General features: G+C 35.8%; 1 protein-coding gene across 8 annotated transcripts in view; it reads right to left on the bottom strand.

The window, feature by feature from the left end:
• DDX60 (DExD/H-box helicase 60) overlaps nucleotides 1-21,991 on the bottom strand; it is a 106,968-nt gene that overhangs the window by 37,331 nt on the left and 47,646 nt on the right. For all 8 annotated transcript variants that reach the window (XM_045055701.1, XM_045055702.1, XM_006930786.5 and 5 more), the window contains 8 exons: nucleotides 21,879-21,988; nucleotides 15,167-15,271; nucleotides 14,475-14,603; nucleotides 13,057-13,181; nucleotides 8,590-8,748; nucleotides 5,345-5,492; nucleotides 3,011-3,163; nucleotides 739-843 (listed from right to left, as the gene is read on the bottom strand). In XM_045055701.1, coding sequence (XP_044911636.1) covers nucleotides 739-843; nucleotides 3,011-3,163; nucleotides 5,345-5,492; nucleotides 8,590-8,748; nucleotides 13,057-13,181; nucleotides 14,475-14,603; nucleotides 15,167-15,271; nucleotides 21,879-21,988 — 1,034 coding nt within the window. The remainder of the gene's footprint in view (nucleotides 1-738; nucleotides 844-3,010; nucleotides 3,164-5,344; nucleotides 5,493-8,589; nucleotides 8,749-13,056; nucleotides 13,182-14,474; nucleotides 14,604-15,166; nucleotides 15,272-21,878; nucleotides 21,989-21,991) is intronic.

Below are 21,991 nucleotides of genomic sequence, written 5' to 3'. Positions count from 1 at the left end.
TGCACTATAGCGAGGAGCCTGCTTGGGATTCTCTCTCCCCTCTCTCTCTGTCCCTTCCCCACTCTTTCTCTCTCTCTCAAAATAAATAAATAAATATTTTAAAAAATAATAATACAAGGCCAAGAATATATGATGAGAGACAGTGAAAGCAGAAATTGCAAGGCAAAAATCAAATACCACTACATGTAGGTGAAAGCAGAAATTGCAAGGCAAAAATCAAATACCACTACATGTAGGTGAAAGCAGAAATTGCAAGGCAAAAATCAAATGCCACTACATGTAGGAGAATAATGAAATGGGCTTGGTAAAAGATTGTGTATTGGGAGCAAAAAAGAGAGAAGTGTTAGCTCCAGAGGCAAAATCATATGCACAGGAAATGAATGAGTAAATGTTTATCCGGCGCCTTTGATGTGTATCTTTTGTAGAAATTACTTCATTTAATTTTTACAAATGCTATGGGATAATAATTATTACCCCTATTTTGGAGATAGGAAAAAAGGATCAGGTGGGTCAGATATCTCACCTAAGGTCACATATCTGGTTAGTGATGGCCACACCATTCCAAGCTCACATGCTTTCCCCTATACCGCAGCTAAAAATGACAGTCAGGCATGAATGAATGTCAAGGTGTGCTAGCACACAAATTGCAATAGGTTTGTAAACTAACAGCTCACATTTTTTACTATTTTATGGTCCTATTTTCATGATGCAATAGTGAGTGTATGCATATTGAAATACCTGTCTGTAATTTAAAGCATCCAGGTAGACTGAGTTTTGAGCAAAAACCACAGATTTACAAGGCATGTTGATGCCTAAAGCAAGTGTCCCAGTAGCTGTCACCACCTAGAGAGAGAAAAAAAATTATGTCATAAAATAGCATTTCACTAGAATGCCATATAGTTACTAAAACTCTTTGAAGTTCACTTGAACCACAGTGGGAAAATGGTATTTTCCCAAGTGAACCAAGTGGCTACAGATACTAGCCACGTTGGTAATCTTGTTATTTCACAAACACATCCAGTACATTCTCAGCCCAGGACCATACCAGTCACTGCTCTGCACGCAATATTCTTCTCCCAAATATTCGCCTGGCTTGTTCAGTTCTATGCTCGAATGTCAAAGAGAAATTTCTGGTCTACCACACCCAAAATAACCACCCACACTATCCTACATTAGTTCTCCTCATAGCATTAATGACTACTAGTATAATAGTGATAGTATTTGTTTATTTCTCCTATACCAGACTCCAAGCCCTATTCACCATTGTATCTCCACACTGAGAAGAATAAATGACAGGTGTTCAGTAACTATTTCTTAATAATAACTAAAAAGGGAATTTCCTTATGACACAGTAATAATACTTTTATAAAGCCACTTCTGGGCAATTGCCTACTTCATCCACTATAACTTATTTGTGAAGTTTATTTCTTTGGAAAGAACATATTTTATCATAATACTAAAACAAAGTTTCATTTTTCCCTCTGAATTGCCTTGATAACTGGCCAAACAAAGGGGTAGGATAAACTTTAAAGTTTCTTAAATGATCAACTTTTGCTCATTTTCTCATATAATGTTGGGTATTTTAAATGGCTTTCTTTTTCTCTTTACATTGACTGTCATATATGCTACGGTTTATTTTTAATATTTAAGTATTTGGAATAATTTTCTCTATTTATTCTGTAACTGAATACATCTGTGACAATGAAAAACACATTTATTAAGAATTTTTCTAAAGTTCTTCAATTAAAAAAAGTGGGCAGAGTAAAAACGTTACATTTATGCTGTAACTAGAAAAAAACACCTTTTTAAAAATGTGTTCTTTATAACAAAGCTATCACTATTTCCATAGTGTCTTTTCTACAGTGATCCAATTATTCATTTATTAAAATAATAGTAATTAAGACACTACCACTTAACATATAGTATTTTAGACACAAGACATACTGATCAAAATAAGTGTGCCTATTTTCCTGAATTTATAATCCTGGAGAAAATTTTGTGTCCAGTTATTGGCTTTTAAAGCAAATAAATAGCTTATTATTAGTTAAGAGAGAAACTAAGCAAAGTTGTTAATGACATAGTTTTGTTTTTATCCAGATTAAAAAAATTACCCTTGAATTTTTCTCAACATCTAGTTCAAGATTAAAAGATACTCCTTACTGTGGTACTCTCTCACTCTCTCCTCTCAACCCCTCTCCTCTTGCTCTGTCTCCCTCCCTCTCTCTCACTCTGTGTCTCTGAATCTCTGTGTCTCTGTCTTTCTCTCTCACACACACACAAATGTAATATCCATCATACAAAAATTTTAATATGGATAATTTTTAAAACTCACAGGCTATTTTTAAATATTACTCAAGATGTAAACAAAGAAATTATATAAATCCTCCTTGTGGATTTATCCAGATTATCCCCATGCACCCTCATGGAACATACTAAGTAAAACATAATAAGGGTTGTTTTTCAAGCTATTTAAAGTAATCTTCCTCTTGTCCATTATTAGTGATAGGAGAGAGAGCATTTAGGAGCGACTCATTTAGGAATGATTCATTGCCAAGTTATGCAATGGGGCACTGAGGAAGCAATGCATTCTTGCTCTTATTTCAGCTATTAAATTGCGAAAAGATTTGGTCAAAATCCTATCATAAGCGTCCTCCAAGCCCAGGAAAGAATGTCTGTAGCCAAAATTATATGAACAGCTGACAAAATTCCCTAGATATTATAAATGAAACACAAAGGGGTTGTTCCAAGATCATAATAGGTATGCTTCATTACAGAAATATTTAGAAAAGTATCTGTTTAGAGAATATTTTAATCTCTTGAAAAAGAGAAAAGCTAAATGATAAACTTCAAACCTCCTCCCTCAATTAAATGAGATGGAAGAATATGCAGTGACATTATGGGCTATTTAAAAAAAGATATAATTAGATGAGAAAAAAGTGGTCCATTTTTCATGGACATTCACTTTCCTACACACATAGCTTCACTTTTTGGAATGAAAACATTTACCTACCCTAATAAATCCTTTCCTAAAAAGAATCTCAACTAACTGTTTTTCTTTGAAGTTTAAAGAACTGTGATGATATCCAATACCCCTTCTTGCCAAAGCCTTCAGTTGTTCACCTTTTCTTGTGGATTTTACTCGATCAAACACCATCTGCAAAGTCTGAAAGAAGCAAGAGTGTTAGGGATTTTGATCATTTCTTATCTAAGTTTAATTTAAATGAAAATAAAATAGTTAAATGAAAATAACAGTCATACTATGCAGTCGTTTGACAAAACGAAGCAAGTGCTTGAAATGGACTCTACGTGAGTACAAACAACATTTTATGGCAGCAGCAGTAACTATAGGAAATATTCCAAAATCTTGAATTTTGGAATTGTCTGTCCAATTGTCTGTCCAAAGACTGTCTCTCACTTTCTCACCCCACTACTCAGGTGAAAAGTCCTGACGACACAGTAGATAAAACACCCAGAGGAAGTGTGAGTGCGTGACCTGAGGGAGCCTTGCAAGCTCTCCCCAGGGAGAAAGAGAAACTTCTCCAGAATGGCCGGGCAGGTTCCTCACCCCATATGGTGGGGGAGTGCTTACTTCTCACTGCAAATCCATCACAAATGGCCTTAAAAATGTCGATTCCCTAAGAAGGAAATCCACTTGTGTAGAGTTATATGTACAAAGATAAATACTGCTTATGAGAGGGAGAAAAAGAAAAACAAAAAACAAAAAAACAAAAACAACCTAAGTGTCCAAAAGCCAAAGACACTTCAGTTGTATAGTCATCCATGCAATGGAATATTGAGAAGGAATTCAAATGATGATGTAAATTCATGGTTATTAAAAAAAGAGAGAGACCATGAAGTTTACAAAAAAAAAGGAAAAAAAGGTATATAATAGAACTGTGTGTGTAGGCGCCTGGGTGGCTCAGCCAGTTAAGCATCCACAACTCTTGGTTTTGGCTCAGGTCACGATCTCACGGTTTCATGGGTACAAGCCCCACGTTGGGCTCTGCACTGACAGTGCGCAGCCTGCTTGGGATTCTCTCTCTCCCCCTCTCACTGCTCCTCCCCACTCACCCTGTCTCTGTCTCTCTCAAAATAAATAAACTTTAAAAGAAAAAAAAAGACCTGTGTGTGTGTGTGTGTGTGTGTGTAGTCACAAATGAAAGGTTCATCCAGAAGATAAGTGATTACCTCTGATTGATGGCATTGCTTTGTTATATTAATTTGTATTTTCAAATTCATCTACCTTAAGCATGAATTATTTGCATTAAAAAAGGGTTTTTTGTTAATATATATTTTTATTATTTTTTTATTTTTATTTTTTTCAATATGTGAAATTTATTGTCAAATTGGTTTCCATACAACACCCAGTGCTCATCCCAAAAAATGCCCTCTTCAATACCCATCACCCACCCTCCACTCCCTCCCACCCCCCATCAACCCTCAGTTTGTTCTCAGTTCTTAACAGTCTCTTATGCTTTGGCTCTCTCCCACTCTAACCTCTTTTTTTTTTTCTTCCCCTCCCCCCATGGGTTTCTGTTAAGTTTCTCAGGATCCACATAAGAGTGAAAACATATGGTATCTGTCTTTCTCTGTATGGCTTATTTCACTTAGCATCACACTCTCCAGTTCCATCCACGTAGCTACAAAGGGCCATATTTCATTCTTTCTCATTGCCACATAGTACTCCATTGTGTATATAAACCACAATTTCTTTATCCATTCATTAGTTGATGGACATTTAGGCTCTTTCCATATTTTGGCTATTGTTGAGAGTGCTGCTATGAACATTGGGGTACAAGTGGCCCTATGCATCAGTACTCCTGTATCCCTTGGGTCAATTCCCAGCAGTAGCACTTGTACCCCAATGTTTATAAAAAAAGTTTTAATGAAAAAATTGACATACCACTTTTAGATATAACAATGTCTTTTTAGTGGTATGCTTTAACTACAATATACAAAGCTTCTGATTTTGACAAATTCTGTGTACATTATTTAAAGAGCATTGAACCATATGTACCCAAATATTCAAATGAAGCATGTGGGATTGAAGTCTAGAATTCAGGCTGCGAAAACCCTTTTTGTGAAAGAAAAAATAAAAGGGCAGATCCTCTCAGGGACTAATTGTTAACAAACAAGAAATAATCTATAAATCCTGATCTTATCCTTTTTAGACATGCTCTGCAAAGCCCTCAAGAGTTATATGTAACTGGAAGTTCACACACAGAGATTTCTATTCTCGTAGAGATTGCATTTAGTTATTGCATCCAATACTGTCTATAACTGAGAAATAACAGCTGATGAGCGAAATCATTTCCTGGAGGAGCATTTCATTCTAAGAGCTGACCTCTGTGTCTATTGCTTTTTGGTTAGCATAGGTACACTCCTGAGGGATTTCCAGGTTCTTCTCTAAAGTCCTGAGTAGATTAGTATGTTCAGCTTCATGTATTAGTCTTTGATCCATTTTTCTGGGATTTTTCTGGCTTTTCTCATCTCTGTGCATAAAAATAAATTTTAAGCAATGAATAGTCAGATTTGCTTACCATAGTGAGCCCATGACTTCCCAGACCCCCTCAGCACCCAGACAGTCACTCCTATATACATCTGTACTATTTTGACTCAAACTTCCTCCTCTAATGCACTTCCTCATTAGCTTCTGGGCCTTGTGATCCCATAGCAAAAAAATTTCCCTGTACACCCATATTTTCCCTGAATGTTCCCTTACCTTCTTGCTGCAAGTAGCCTTCTTACCACATCCAGTTCTCCCCAGAGGACTTTGATTCCTCTTGCTAAATTGGTGATCATTTTCTCTTTCTCATCTTTCATTACTCTAGGCTTGGAGGTAACATGGGCATACCCCTTGCTCCACATTGCCAATTTCAGGCCATTCTCCTTTCCTTCTTGTGGTAGAGGCTACAAGCTCTCTGAGTTTGGTTGGTAAGGAAGGGCTCTCAGTTACACTGTTCCCTGGAGAATTGCTCTCAACTGACAAGAGCTTCTTGGACAAGAGCTTACAACCTCTCCTCAGAGTGAGGAAGTTGCCCACAGCCAGTAATTGACTGACATGAAGTACAAAAATCAGCCACCTTGACCCAAGTTGGGCAATTTTGTGATGCTCTCAGATCTCCCTGTTGGATCAGGCTCAGGCAATGTTGCAGCAAGACCCATATCTATGCATATGTTCTTCACTTTCCCTTTTTATGCTTCCTTCACTTTCTTACAGGGCCCTCATGGGCTCAACCTTTCAATAAATCACTTACACCGATACCCTCCTTTCAGGGTGTGCTACTAGGGAATCTTGCCTAAGTTATGGCCGCATAAACCTCTGCCACGTCATCAGACTGTATTATCCATTACCTCTCAATGTAACAGCCTTTTACAGATACCCAGATCACTTACCCTTTCTTTTTTTTTTCAGTTTTCCCCTTAACTGTGAATATAAGACAACTCCAAATATGAGAAGATGAGCTCACGTGTAACCCATCACTAAGAGGTCTCACCTCCAGCTAACATAACCCTTAACTCAAGGATATAACTATGGAAAGGCCTGGCCCTAATGTTTGCAGAGCATGAGGCAGAGTACTAGTGGAGGCCCACATAGTGTGGTTTAACTATTTATAAGTTTTAAATCAAGGTAACAAACTATCAAATAAAATATATTCTCTTCTCCTACTTTGACAAATATAACTCCATAACAATGCAGAAATTAAAAGGGTGAGAATGAGCTCCAGGTGGCCAAGTCCCCTAAGATCCACTGACACCTAATATTATTGGAATAGATACAAAGAGAGGAGGACCAGAGTAGTACTCTCCAAAACACAAGGACCAAGGCAGAGGCCCCCTCTCACTCTCCGTATAATGATGGTGCTGAACAAAGTGTTAAGACATTCTTTGTATTTTTATAGTGTGAATTGTTGGTCACTAATCCAATTTGAAATGATGTCTCCTAGTGCCCTGAAGAAAAGTTGTCTAAAGATCAGTACTAAAAAGGCTTATACTTCCTACACTGTCTCTGGGCTCTTCACCTTCCATTACTTCCAAGGAAATAATACAACAGGCAGAAATAATAGAGGCAGAAAGTTCAGCAGCGAATTATAGCTTGCCCTAGAATTTGAGAACTCTGAATCAGAGAAGCTCTAAAATCTGTGTCAGCTTTGAAGAAGTATCTGCGTTTGATTGCTCAGACTTATTTAAAAATATTTATGAAATGACTATTGCCTGTCAAGCAACATGCTGAGCACTAGAGATAAAAAGAGGGAAATACTAATAATGTAGGAAAAAGAAAGACAAGTAAAAATAACAGCAATACACTATAATAATTGATCTACTAATTATTAAAAGTGTAGCAAGAACACAGAAAAAAGAACACTAAATTCAACTGGAGAATTAGGGAAAGATTCAGAGAAGAGATAGAAAAATTATGAGTGTAAGCTTTGGGGGCAATCACAAAGGAGTGCAATTAGGCAGATGGGTCAGGTCATGGAAGAACACAGACACAGAAGAACAGGTCATGTAAGGAGAACCATACATACTGAATATTGTTGGAGGGGAGTGGTAGAAAGTAAAGCTGAAAAAGTTAGGGCAAAACCTAAAACCTGCTGGCATACCAACAACAGTCAAAAATTTAGACTTTATCATCTAAGCAAGGAAAAAAGAATATTGAACACGGAATAATTTAACCAATTTGAATGTTAGCAAGGGCCATTGTTAGCTATACTGGAGAGTAGTGACCTCTAAGGCTCTGGAGTCTAAAAAGAAGACCTCTATCGTCATTCAAGGAAGACATAATGAGCATCTAAACCAGACAGCAAGTAAAGCAGAGAGAATAATAGGGAGAGAATCTTGGACCTAGAGTTGTCAGGATTAGACATGAGAACGAGGAAGAGGAGTCAAAAATAAGTTTCTACCAGGGCACCTGGGTGGCTTAGTCAGTCAAACACCAACTTCAGCTCAGATCATGATCTCATGGTCTGTGAGTCTGAGCCCCATGTCAGGCTCTGTGCCCACAGCTCAGAGCCTGGAGCCTGCTTCAGATTCTGTGTCTCCCTCTCTCTCTGCCCCACCCCCTGCCCCCCCCCCCCACTCATGCTCTGTCTCTCTCTGTCTCTGAAAAATGAATAAACCTTAAAAAAATTTAAAAAAAAATTCAACCAAGCATAACATTGGCATTTCAACGCATTCTAAAATTCATCCTATATTCACTTATGTGACTGTGATGGTAAATCAGTGACACCTCCATGTTGTGACCCAAGACAACATGTGTTGATTTTGTTCTGAGAACTGAGAGCTGCAGTCACATATGCTTAGTTTGAGAGATGATTATGTCAGGTACATAATCCACCTATGCTCATAGGCTGTGGTCCTACCTCTCTGAAGTCCTAAATGAGACTCATCTACGCAACTGAGGAATACATATATAAATATTATGGCCACTTATCTTCACCTGATTCTCCCACCCAAATTTACACAATTGGCAAATAAGTCCAAGCAACAATTAGAACTTCTTTGTTGCACGTTCAAAGTATGTTTCCGACTGGACTTATGAAGTATTTTAACCTTTTTAGCCACTAATTTGTTTAGTTAAATACTTACATTGTCTTTTGTTTCTCGATGGATTTTTTAACTTTTCGAAGTTTGTTGGTCACATCATGGGCTTCTTTATCAGCTTTGAGAGACCTTTTTTCCGCTTGCTTTTGCTCCAGGGAAGTTCTCACACTTAAAGCCCTCTCTTCTACATCTCCTAAGTTAAATCTGCAAACAAATGAAAAGACTCCTTGCCTTGAAAACAATATCATTATCAAGATTCTAATAAATTTCCATCTACTGTTAACATCCTGACATATACTTGTCAAGTTTTTAATTCCACTAATCTTTAGGTCTACCTCCTAAACAGAATCAAAGGCCCTTAGCATTCTGTAAATATATGTAAGTTCAGATTTCACAAGTCTTCTGTGAATTTTAGAGACTCCTTTATTTTTCTCTTTGTTTTTCCCCCAGTTTTATTGCAGTAAAATTGGCATGTAACATTGTATAAGTTTAAGGTGTTCAGTAGGATGATTTCATACACGTGGATATCACAAAGTAATTACCATAATAAGGTTTGGTAACACATCCATCACTTCACATAGTTACTTTTTGTGTGTTAGTGTGGTGAGAAGATTTAAGATCTACTCGTTTAGCTATTCTAAAGTACACAATACAGTATTGTTAGCTATAGTCACCATGTTGTACATTAGATTCTCAGAACTTAATCATATTATAAAAGTTAATTTATACCCTTTGACCAACATGTCTTCATTTCTCTCACCCACTGTGTGCCTCCAGTCCGTGGCAACCACCAATCTACTCTGTTTGTATGGGTTCAGCTTTTTTAGATTCTATATATACAGTGAGATCATACAGTAAAACTCTGCTCTTAGGCAGTAATGGAGATAATTTGGGCTCTCACCCTAACCTTCTGGATTGTAGTTACTTCTTTCCAGAAACCAGATAAACCTCAGGTGTTGCTGGCCTTTACAATCCAGAAATGTTTCCAGGCTCTGGGCTTTATACCTTTTGAAACGTAAATACCTAGGGACCTAGCGGTCCAGACTTCCTGCTACTGTAGGACTTAAACTAGCAACCTAGTGCAGGTTGTAACGATTTGGCCCTTTCAGACCTGATATATTAACTAGGAAAACAGGTAAAAGACCAAATTCACATGGTATGTGAAGAGTAATATGTTTCTAGGGGAAGTAAAATTTAAAAAAAAAATTCCTTATTTTTACATCACATGCATTTCCCTGAGTCAGGAAGCTAGGACCTTTGATAAGAAGACTGAAATGTCCATGGAAGTTTTAATCTCCTCTCAATATTTTATTGGCAAAATGCTGCGGCTGGCAGTAGCCAATAGCCATCATTACTATACTAGCCACAGCTTCTTACAGCAAATCGTAAGTTGGCTCTCATCAATAAAGCCTTCTAAATGTGAGGCAAAGAGTTTTTGTAAAGTCTTTAAAGAGCCAGCATGAAGAGAAAATCTTGTTAGCTACTGAAAAGTAAATAAATTGGCATACTGGTGAAGTAAGGATTTAAACAAAGGCAGTCCATACCACATGGCAGGAAATTTTATACAGTAGACAATGAAACAATAAAGTTAGTAAACACTTAGACCTGCTATTTTCAGACACTACTCTAACTGTCTTATATATATTTACTCATTTTGTATTCACAATGATCCTATGAGGAAAGCACTGTTACTATCCCGGTTTCACTACTGAAAAAATGGACACGTAAGTGATCTGCCTAAGACTCCACATTTGCATGTGGCTGAGTCTGGCCTCCAAGTCCATGTTCTTAACTATGCAATCATGTTGTTTCTCTTTTATATTAATGCAACTTACATGATCTAGGTGAACATCTGTATGAAATGACATCATTTCCATCACAGTATTTCACTGTTAAAAATCTAAATCACTTGGAAATAATTTTTTCCTCTCAAATCTCTCTGATAACCTATTTGAAATGAATGTGCTCACGACTGGACTTCAGCCAATAATACTGTGTAGTGCTACACTTAGGACTTTCATAATTTATTTGTATTTAATTCTCACCCCAACCCTATGCATTACTATTTTTCTCACTTTATTTTGCAAATGAGGAAACTAAGTTTGAAAGTCATCAGGTAGCTGTTTCGAAGTGCCATACTAATTGACAACAGAGGTAGGATCCAGACTTGAGCCTGACTGTGAAATGCATGTTTTTAAGCACACTGATACTGTCATTAACATTAAACATGCTTCACACTTTTTTTTTTCTAGAGACCAGACTGGAGACGTTAACAGGTACAACTATTACTTGAAAAGCTCTCAGATGCACAGATTGGGCCCTAAAGTATCCTGATTTGTTGATGATCTGGAGTTACTTATGAGTAAATTAAACTGCATAAGACCAAGGATTTTCATAGTACATTTTCTAAAGAGCCCAAAATTCCATAGACATGCCAAGATTCAATTCCTCAAGCAAAATTAAATCCATGATATTTTTGTGAAATATGTTCCTTTTTTTTAAACACTGATGGATTTTAATGAATCAAAATTAAACAGAATTATTTAACAAAAAATAGCATAGGCAAAGTTAATGGGCAGGTGCTAGACTCAGAGAAGATAACTGCCAAATTAGTAACTGACAATGAATTAATTAGAATTCCTGAAAATAATACTCTGGTTTCTCTTCAGATCATATAAATCTTTCGCCTTTTAGAATTCCTGAAAATAGTAAAAAAAAAAAAAAAAAACAAGCTACAAAACCCAAAAGAAAAATTACTTGAATAGCACATGAGCAAAAACTTGAAAGACTACTTACTTGAAAGAAATGCTCAAAGTCAATCCCGATCAGAGTAATGCAAATTACAACAGTAGCAAGACATGATTTTACACAATCAGAATGGCAACAATTAGAAAAACCGATCCCACAAGCTTGTGACGATAGGTCACAATAGAACCTCATGAACTACTGATGGGACATAAGCTAAGAAACCACATTAGGGGTAAGTCAACTTACCCCATTAGTTTGTCCACACTACAAAATATGGTGATTGTGCTCCTAGGTATAGGTTCCAAAGAAGCTTTTACAGGTGCATAAAACACTATATATTCTATTATACACTGCCCTTTGTTTCTTTTAATCGTGGTACAATTAATATACAAGATTATATTAGTTTCAGATGGGCAACAAAATGATTCAATATTTGTATATATTATGAAATGATTGCAATAATTCTAGTTAATATCTGTTACCATACATAGTTACAGAATTTGTTCACTTGTGATAAGAGCTTTTAACAGCTAATCTCTTAGCAACCTTCATATATGCAATACAATATTCTTAATATAGTAGCTATGGTGTACATTACATCTCCATGATTTATTTATTTTATATGTGGAAGTAAGTCTTGACTCCCTTCACACATTAGGTCAAAATATTTTACTTTTTAAATATTTTAAGCATGTATGTGTACATGAACAATAAATATAGTTATTTTTGGATTTCTATTTTACAGTTAGGCTTCCAGAAATATCCCAGATGCACAGAATTGTGTTTGTTTCTAACTGAAATTTATAGCCACACTCTAAAGTAAAGTAGGTAAGCAGTGTAACTTCTTAGTAGTTTGAAAATTTATTTTCCTTGTCCCAATAACAAAGGTCAAAGGAACCACTGTACTGTAATCTCCAAAAGTTACAAACACAACAATACATTTAATTATCATTATTATTTTAAATATATATCACCAGTAATGATTAATTACTATATGTCTATTTCGGTGTAAACAATTTCATTAAACTTTGCCACTTAAGTGAGATTATGTTGCCTTATTTACTATTTATTTATTTATTTATTTATTTATTTATTTATTTATTTATTTATATCTGTGGCTTCTTTAAAGCTTCCATGGCTTAAAATAGTCTGAAATTATCTAAAGTAAATAAAGCATTCTTTCTGATCGCAAACTATGTGATCCAAGTTAATATCCAATTAGTAAATATATTTTCATATAATTTATACTTCACCAAAACTGGATGATTACATTCAATTTTAAGCTATTTCATGCTACAGCACATAAAATTTAGCAAGATAGCAGTGTCTCAAAGTTACAGTTCCCATAACCATAAATTAAAAACAATAAAATACCCCATGAATAAAGATGCTAACATATAGTAAGGATACTTTAATTTTATATGGGATACTTATGTGCATAAACATTCAATTTATTTTGCAAAGAACCTCATTATTTACTGGAAATGTATAAGACCGAAATAAAAATATAATAGTTTACAATAAAAATATAACAAAAAAAGGAGTAGAAAACTATTTAAAGATGGCAATTTGTAATAACACAAGTAAAAAAGTTTTTTCAAGAACTGAACTAGAAAGATGCTAAATATGCATTCTGCTAACAAATGAGCACCAAAAACAGTAATGAATAGCTTATTACAACAGTGGATTTTGTAACTTTCCTCACCTTAAAAGAATAAGCCCGATACAAATTATAAAAAAAAAAAATTAAATTAGATGACTTACAAAAAAAATAATGCCGGTAACTTTTCCATTTTCCTTAGCTTCTCAACGAGCAGTGGAAACATTTTTACTGTGTTTCCTGAACTAAGTACTGAATCAGGACTAAGATTCCTCAGAACCATTTTGGCCTGTAGCAATGAATAAAAAATTTTATTAGTTTTAAATGCTGCATAATAAAAAAAGGAATTACTACTTTTGGCTAAAATATTTTCATGGTCATCTAATCTATGTTTCTTAGCTTTTTAAAATAAAATATAATAACAAAGTAAGTATAAAAATATAAAATTTTGTAAAGAAACCATCAAAGAAATATGTAAATCAATGCACTAAAAGAAAAACGACAAAAAGAGGAATATATATATGTATATATATATACATGCACACATATATGCAATTTAACATGCAATTATTTGTCGACACAAATCAGTCAGAAAGAGGTTGTTGAGTAAATGCTGCTGGTTATAGTGTGGCTGAAGGTAGGGTAAATCAGTTTCTCTCCATGTCATGTATAAAAATCACTTTCAAATACATTCTGAATGTTTTTAAATGACAAAATAAATGGAAGGAAATGGAAGTTAATTATGTTTCTGAATGGGAGATGATCTAACTCAAAACGTAATGTAAAAAATTCACATGGGAAAAGTCTAATATATGTCACTCCCCAAAAATCAAAAACCACAATGTGTGACAATAAGACAAACTTCAAAATATAAAAACCATCATCAACTTACTTAATATAAATATATAAAACTTACATGATCCCAAGTTAAGGTTTTAATATACAAATAGTTCCTACAAGTTGAAATAAAAATCATGAAAGAAAAAAATTACAATTGGAATGCCTGGGTGGTCCAGTCAGTTAAGCATCCAACTCTTGATTCTGGCTCAGGTCATGATCTCACAGTTCGTGAGATCAAGCCACCCATCAGGCTCTGTGCTGACAGCATGGAGCCTGCTTGGTATTCTCCTCCTGTCTCTCTGCTCCTCTCTCTCTCTCTCTCTCTCTCTCTCTCTCTCTCTCAAAATAAATAAACTTAAAAAAAAAAATCCCAAGACAGCAGAAGATAGAGGAGTAAAGAATCTTCTCATTTACTGTTACTGTGATTTCAATCTCTCTGCTGTCATCAAGAACACTGACTCTGTGGATAGTGACCCCTCTGTTCTTATCTATTATAACACCAAACAGGAATTCCTGGCTTCTGGTACATGTTTTAGAAAGCGCCAAGTATTAAACAAAGACCAATTTCCTTTTCCTCTTTCTATTCTATCTCCAAATCACTAGACTTCCAGTTCAACTTACAATCCTAAAATGAAAATTGAAGACTAAAATAATAACAATAATAGTAGTGGTGATAATGACACCAAGGTAACTCAAGAAAACAAGGAACATATTGTTTTGCCAAAAAACATGTGAAAATTACCTCCTCAGCATGGCCATTTTTAATCCAACTTGTTAATTCTGCCTTTAAGCTCTCTTCGTATTTTCTAGCATCCAACTTTTTAATGACTATTTTATTCTTACAATGAATGGATTTCTCTGGATCCAACTCCTTGAAAAGAAATGCCACAAAGTTAAATAAAATCATGCAAGAAAATCCAAAGATGTTTCTCAACTATACATTTCACTAAAAGAATTACAAGCTTCTTGAGAGTATAAACTATTAAATGTCTTTTTATCCCCCCAAAGTTTCCAGTACATAAACCTAATAGGACACATGAACTCTTCAAAGGAAAGAATGCAGAGCAAAACCAAGTAGAAGATGAAAACAGACAGCAATTAGGGCGCAAAGAGAGAAGGGGAGCACAATGAAAGAAGATGAAGGAATATGAATCCAAGATGTAAAAGGAGACTAAGATATTGTAGCATCCCAGAAATTGAAAGAAGAAATATTTTCAAGAATTCAATGGCATTGCACCCCTGTTAAAGTAACACACACAATATTAGGAAGAAGAATGTCTGAGAAGGGGCAGTTGTATTTTGGAGAGTGTATGTATGATTTTAAAAGATTAGATGCACATGATCAGAAAGGGTGAGAATTTGTCTTTATGAACAGCAATGTTACCATCCACTATAATAACATTAATTCAGATTAATTGTGTAATTATTACTTACTTGGGCCCTGGGCCAGCTTTCCCAGAATTGAAACATGGTATCATAAAGCTGGATGGTTTCTCGAGGGGAAAGGGTAAGGTCAGAAGGAAATCCATACTTTTCAATCTACATTTAAAATAAAATTAACAATTTTAATATTCTTGTATTTTATCTTATGTTCTGTCCTTTGCCTCACGAACCTGGGTAAAACCTCCGAACATGAGAGACCCTATTTTGGAACTAAAACTTTATTCTGTTTTTGAAATAGTAACTACAACGGACTATTGAACTGGGCAAAGGAACAGGACTGAAAACAGGACTGTTGCATGGGCATTCTTGATAAAAACTAGACACTCAGAAAAAGATATCTTCCTAGTAACTGACATAATGTACTCAGAAAACCAATAAATTATAAAATGTCATCACATCTTCCAATCATAATTTTTGGAAAACAACTTGTGTAAGTTTCCTGATAGGGAAAGATAGGATAAAATAGGCAGAGAGGGAATGATTAGGACCTGAGGTACCAGGGTAGGAAAAGACACATATTTTGGAACAATACTAGGAGGGTCTGACCACAGCCAACCCCCCTCAGGGGTAAGTGTCCTCTTAAGAATGTAATAAACACCACCCACTCCCCCTCAGGTTTCCCTCAGGAATTTGACAAAAGACCTAACTAAAAATAAGTAGTAAACCATAAAATGCATAACCCAAAAGGAATGATATGGCCATAGACCATCCCTCATACAATGGAAGTGAGCCAATCACGAAGGGACAAGCCAGCACCTGGACTTATCAAGCCAATGAGGGTAGGACCTGAGAAGGAACTAGGGGTAAGGGAAGGGAGGGCCGACCGGAACCCTATAAAACAAGGACTCTAGCCTATAGTTCGCAGGCATTAACTTTCAAATGTCCCCTCTCTGTAGAGAGCTTTCCTACTATTCCTCCTTTCTGATCTTATACTCTAATAAACTTTTGCCTGCTGCTCATTTTGTGCCCACCTCTTCATTCTTCGAAGCCACAAGACAAGGAACCTGGGGAGTTGAAGCAAAAACTCCTGCAACACCAGGTCTTGCTAATAAAGACCTTTGGCATTTACTTTTCAATGGGACAAAATTTGGGTTGCTACCCAAATCTGTGATTCCCAGTTTGCAATTCTAAGACCCCAAATAAATACTTTTGTTTTAGTTCAGTTCTTCCTCTTTTTTTCAGTCAGCAGCCTCAGAGTCACTATCATGAACGCAAAGACTTTCAAAACAGCACTAAACTAAAAAGTTCAAATGATGGTCAGTGCTACATGCAAACAAAATACTAACCAAGAGTGTGCTTGATTTAGCAAAATTGGGGAAAAAAAAAACTTCAAAAAGTGGGTTTATTGTTTCCCAAACCTTTTAATTGGGCTAATTCTCTATAGATGCTTCCACATTTCAAATCAAGAGTACTGGGAAGCTAAAAAATTGGTGGACTATTTAGACAAGAAAACACAACCGGTACCCTGCAGGTTGAAATTGATTCAATTAGTAACATGATTCTTTGCTTTAGAGTACCAACCCAGGCTAAAGGGGACAAGTCTTACTTGCTTAAGTTCTAAGATAAGAACTTGGTCAACTTTAACACGAAGACTTTCAGATCACCTTCAGGACAGTCAAGAAAGCTTCTTCCCCAGCTCAGTCCCTTGGTTCTGCTTTAAGCCTTTTGGATAATGCAGGGCATTAATTTTTCCACAAGTATTTTAAAGCATAAATCAAAAATTCCTGTTTCTGAAAAAGCTTGCATTGTAGTATTTTCTGCTGGTGTCAGCCACTATTGCTAAAAAAATTGCCTGTCAAACCATGACCCCTGAAATGCCAATAGGTATTCTTTAAAAGAAAGGGGAGTGTCTTTTCACGGGTGTTCTATTAAATAGGCTTCTAGAAGGTTTGCCATTGGAAATGTCAAATCTCAAAGAAGGGACAATCATATACAGATTTCTCCAAACTTACGTGACGATAGGGCATTTGTTTTAGTAAATAGCTGTTAAGTTTTAAAAGCTAGGTTTGGAAATTCTGGGTAATAAAGCCATGCCAAACACACACATTTGGAAAACAACAACAATAACAACAACAACAACAACAACAACTGGTAGAATGGAAAGTACAGTAGAGTTTGAATTAGAAGATTTAGTTTTAATTCTACTTAAAAAGGCCAGTTTAGTTCTTCATCCATAATATAGGAATTAAAATATCTGTACTTCTACCTGATAGAGTGGTAAAATCAAATAAGATACACATATCGGCATGATTTTTAAACTTTTAAAAACTAGTAGATACGTAAGTCCTGAAGATCTAACGCACAGTATAGTCATTATAGATAACAATACTGTATTATAAACGTGAAACATGCTAAGAGACTAGATCTTAATTACTGCCACTACAAAATAAAATCTTAATTATGTGACCTGACAGGGGTGTTAGCTAAAGCTACAAGGGCAATCATATTGCAACATATAAATGTGTCCAATCAGCATGTTGTACACCTTAAGCTTTCACAATGGTACATGTCAAACATATTTGTTAAAAAATCAATTAGTCTTGAATTAAGCTTGTGAAAAAACTATAGGATGCAAATCATTCCATGGAGTTATCATTTAGCATCTCTCAGTTGGACTATTAAAAGCTAGCTAGATAGTAACGACTGCATTATGTCAACATAGTAACTGAATATGTTATTTTGGAATGTTAGCATTTTGTTCTTTTATTAACACTACTTGAAGGTGGTGGGGCACCTGAATGGCTCATTTGGTTTAAGCATTGGACTTTTGATTCTAGCTCAGGCATGATCTCACCGTTTGGTTTATGGGATCGAGCCCTGTGTCAGGCTCTATGCTGACAGCACAAAGCCTGCTTGGGATTCTCTCTCCCCCCCTTTCTCTCTGCTCCTTTCCTGCTCTCTCTCTCTCTCTCTCTCTCTCTCTCTCTGTCTCAAAATAAATAAACTTAAAAAAAAATACTACTTGAAAATGGCAATTTTTTGCCTACTAAAATACATATATGTAAAATAAATTCAAAATGTGTCACAATTTTTAAGACATAAATCTTATTTCTGTCACTAGAATGTTTATGATTTCTTAAGTCTCTTATTTAACCTTTGTACAGAGCGTGGCTTTCTTCATTTCCAAAATGGACAATAATTCTGCCTATGCCATAGATTTGTTGTAAGAATTAAGTTAGGGGTGCCTGGGTGGCTGTCAGTTTAAGTGTCCGTCTCTTGGGGCGCCTGGGTGGCTCAGTCGGTTAAGCGTCCGAATTCAGCTCAGGTCATGATCTCACGGTCCGTGAGTTCAAGCCCCACGTCGGGCTCTGTGCTGACAGCTCAGAGCCCGGAGCCTGTTTCAGATTCTGTGTCTCCCTCTCTCTGACCCTCCCTCGTTCATGCTCTGTCTCTCTCTGTCTCAAAAATAAATAAACATTAAAAAAAATTAAAAGAATTAAGTTAGATTACATAATAGGTCTAGTGAAATACTTGGCACGTGGTTGATGCCTCAACTGTCAATGACCAACTTATAAGTCTTAATTTTTTAAAACTAGTTTAATAACTCTGTGGCTAGAAGCTGGGAATTTAATTCAATTTTTCTCCACTACACAGTGAAAGAACTGGCAAAACCTGAGCCAGCCTAGACACAGAAGGAAGAAAACTAAAGGGTCACAGATTTCTCCCATCCTTCCTTTGTAAATACAATAGTATTTATACCATGATGTTATTTTTGCAAACTACATTGTCCCTAACGCCACAGGTGATGGTAGGCATTGATCTGTACTGAGCAAAAAGAGGCAACGGTTCTTTCAAGGACTTCCTGGGGCTGACAGCTCTCCAGGAGTGAGCAGCTGTTCCTGTGTGACATGGTAATTGGTGGCAAAGGCCAAGCTCTGCTTTTTGCCAGAAATAAGCCTCACATGGAAGAAGGGCAATCCTTCACCTCAGTTGGATTAAGGCCAGTTTACTCATCCTGTTCCACCCCTTCCCTTCTGAAATGATTTCTATGATAGAGCTGTAGGGGCGACAATCAAGGAGGATGGCTCTTCTCTTTATGTTGCCGCAACTTATTATGCTTTTTCTCACCACTCAGTTCTTTCATATTAATCTGAAGTTTACTATACAAGATCAGGAATTCTTTACTTGTTTGGAAAAATCTACCTGTTTTTCACTGATGCTCCTTTAAGGAAACATACTATAAAACATATGCTGCACACACAGCTATCAACACACATTTAATAATGCTCGGGCCTTCGAGTACATCCTCCACGACTGCTACAAAAGTCCCGAAGTCAAGAAGACTCATACAACAGCATGACCTTTGCAGAAGTCACACAGGGTCAGAGCACACTGTAGCAGTTCTGTCGCTTTCCAGTTACTCCATTAATAGCTACTGAGAATAGAGGAAAGGCACTTGGACCAAAATGCCATTCTTGCTAGGTACTCCAAATCACTGTGCTCATTGCTACTTAAAGATAACCTGCCTTGAACCATCCTGCACAAAATAAATAATTTTTTAAATACCATGCTGTTATAAAAATGCCAAGTGATGACAGGGAAAGAAAAAAGGAGACAGAGAGAAAGAGAAAAGGAGAGAGAGGCAGAGACAGAAAAAGAAGTCTATTATTTATGTGTGGGTTATCATCCATATTCTAAGTCTGAGGTGTGAGTTAAGTCACAGGAATTTTGTCCATAGTTCAGTTTTATTTAGAGTTTGGATTGGGCCATTGCCACACAAAAGAGAAACTTTTGTAATAAAATTTATAAGAAAATTACCAGGATTAGGATTCATTCAGTTGCTTTTAGAAGCCATTGCAATATTGCCCAAAAGCTATAGTGATTCTCATGCATTCACTCATTCAAGGATTTATTCAACAGATTACTCAGAATACTGTGATGACAGGGCAAACTCTGTACTCTATCTTGATTGCAACCTGCCCCCAACTCTTATTCATGGTGCAAGAATGAGTTAGCTGAATTATCTATGCCTCACCTTCCTCATTTGTAAATGGGAATATTAACAAGACATCCATCCTAAAACCATTGTGATGTTTCCAAGACACAAAATATGGACAATTATTAGAACATAAATTCAATGCTCAATTTAGGTTTGCTGTCTTTATGTACCATACATTTATTAAGCACCTTTTATATACAGTTTGTTAGGAACTCATAAGGACACAAAATTTGTCTTCAAGGAGTTATTCTAGTAAGATAAAGGACACATGTATAGAAGTAACTTTAGCAGTAAGCTGATCATGACTTCTGTCATAAAAGAAATACAGACAAGATGCTATAGAAGTAGAAGATTACATCCAGCTAAGGAGGTCACAGAAGGACTCTGAAGATGTTTCACATTAGAAGAGTCATAAAAGATGAACAGGACCTGGACAACTGGCATTTAGCATCTAGAGTGAAACACTCCAGGAACAATATAAATTATGAGGTAAAATATAAATCTTACCTCCAGGTAAGATACATCAGATTTTGGGGTGAGGTCAGAGAAGCCATAGGAAGCCAAGCTAAGGAGCTGTGCATTCAGTAACTTCCAAAGGAAACTCACTAAAGCTTGGCAAGATCATAATTATGTTTTAGGAGGCTTAACTGACAACTTGGATTTTGGAAGGAAGACAGATTTTGGAAGGAAGACAAACTACTAATTATCACTCTGAGAGGCAATTAAGCTTGAATGGGCCATTCCTAAGAATAGAATGAGAAAGGAAGAGAATTATGAAAGGAAAATTAAGAAATCTTCCTCCACAGACACCCCAATACCCCAAATGATGTCCCCAAACCTCTACTTTATTAATTTGCTACCAAAAAAAATCATGTTGTGACTGGTATGTGAGCAAAACATCCTTTCCTTATTTAACCTAACTCAGTGATCAGATTCTCACATATACTAGGAACTGTCCACATATAGTTGTACACTAAGAGTCAGTGTCACAGAAGTGGATGGAGAGACATGCATGTTGAGAAGAAGGAAAATGAACAAAGAAAATCTCTAAGAATAAATAAAATTAACCAAAAAACTTCAGGTTAAAATTTTTCATCATTTTCAAGCGTTGTGAATCCAGACACCACTGAGGGTTCATTCAAGACTACAAAGTTATTTTTGTTACTTTTAAAAAAACTAAGGTTAGAAATATTATTCAACCCTGAGAAAGGAGGATATCCTGCTGTTTGAAACAACATGATACACCTTGATCACATTATAAGTTATACAGAGATAAGTCAGAAAAAGACAAGTAACTGCATGGTATCACTTACATGTGGAATCTGAAAAAGTCAAACTCGTAAAAAACACAGTAAAATGATGGTTATCGGGGGATGTACGGTAGGGTGGGTGGTAAGATCAGTGTTGTTTAATGGTACAAACTTGCAATGAGTAAATAAGACATAGAAATTTAATGTACAATATAATAAATATGGATAATAATATTGTACTATAATTATGTAATGTGATAGAGATGCTAAATATTGTTATAACAATTATTTTACAATATATAACTACATCAAAATAACGTTATACACCTTAAATTTATGCTACATGTCAAATATATACAATAAACAAAGTAAAAAAGAAAACTAAGGTAAAATATCTGATATAAAGTATGTAGTCTATAATTCTGATAAGAATCATGTAGGCAGCTTTTCAATTATAATATATATACAAGTAATTTATATTACTCATAACATATATGGCTAAAGTATTACTTACATGATCTGTTGTTAGTGCAGCACATGGGTGAAAATGATCAAAATAGATGTCATCATGTGTTATTGAACATATATGCTTCTCTAAATCATTGTATCTCTCTCCATAGAGCACTA

This window comes from Felis catus, chromosome B1, assembly GCF_018350175.1.
Source record: "Felis catus isolate Fca126 chromosome B1, F.catus_Fca126_mat1.0, whole genome shotgun sequence".
NCBI classification, from domain to species: Eukaryota; Metazoa; Chordata; class Mammalia; order Carnivora; family Felidae; genus Felis; species Felis catus.
The sequence above is the reverse complement of the archived record's forward strand: the minus strand, read 5'-3'. Positions and strand labels throughout refer to the sequence as shown.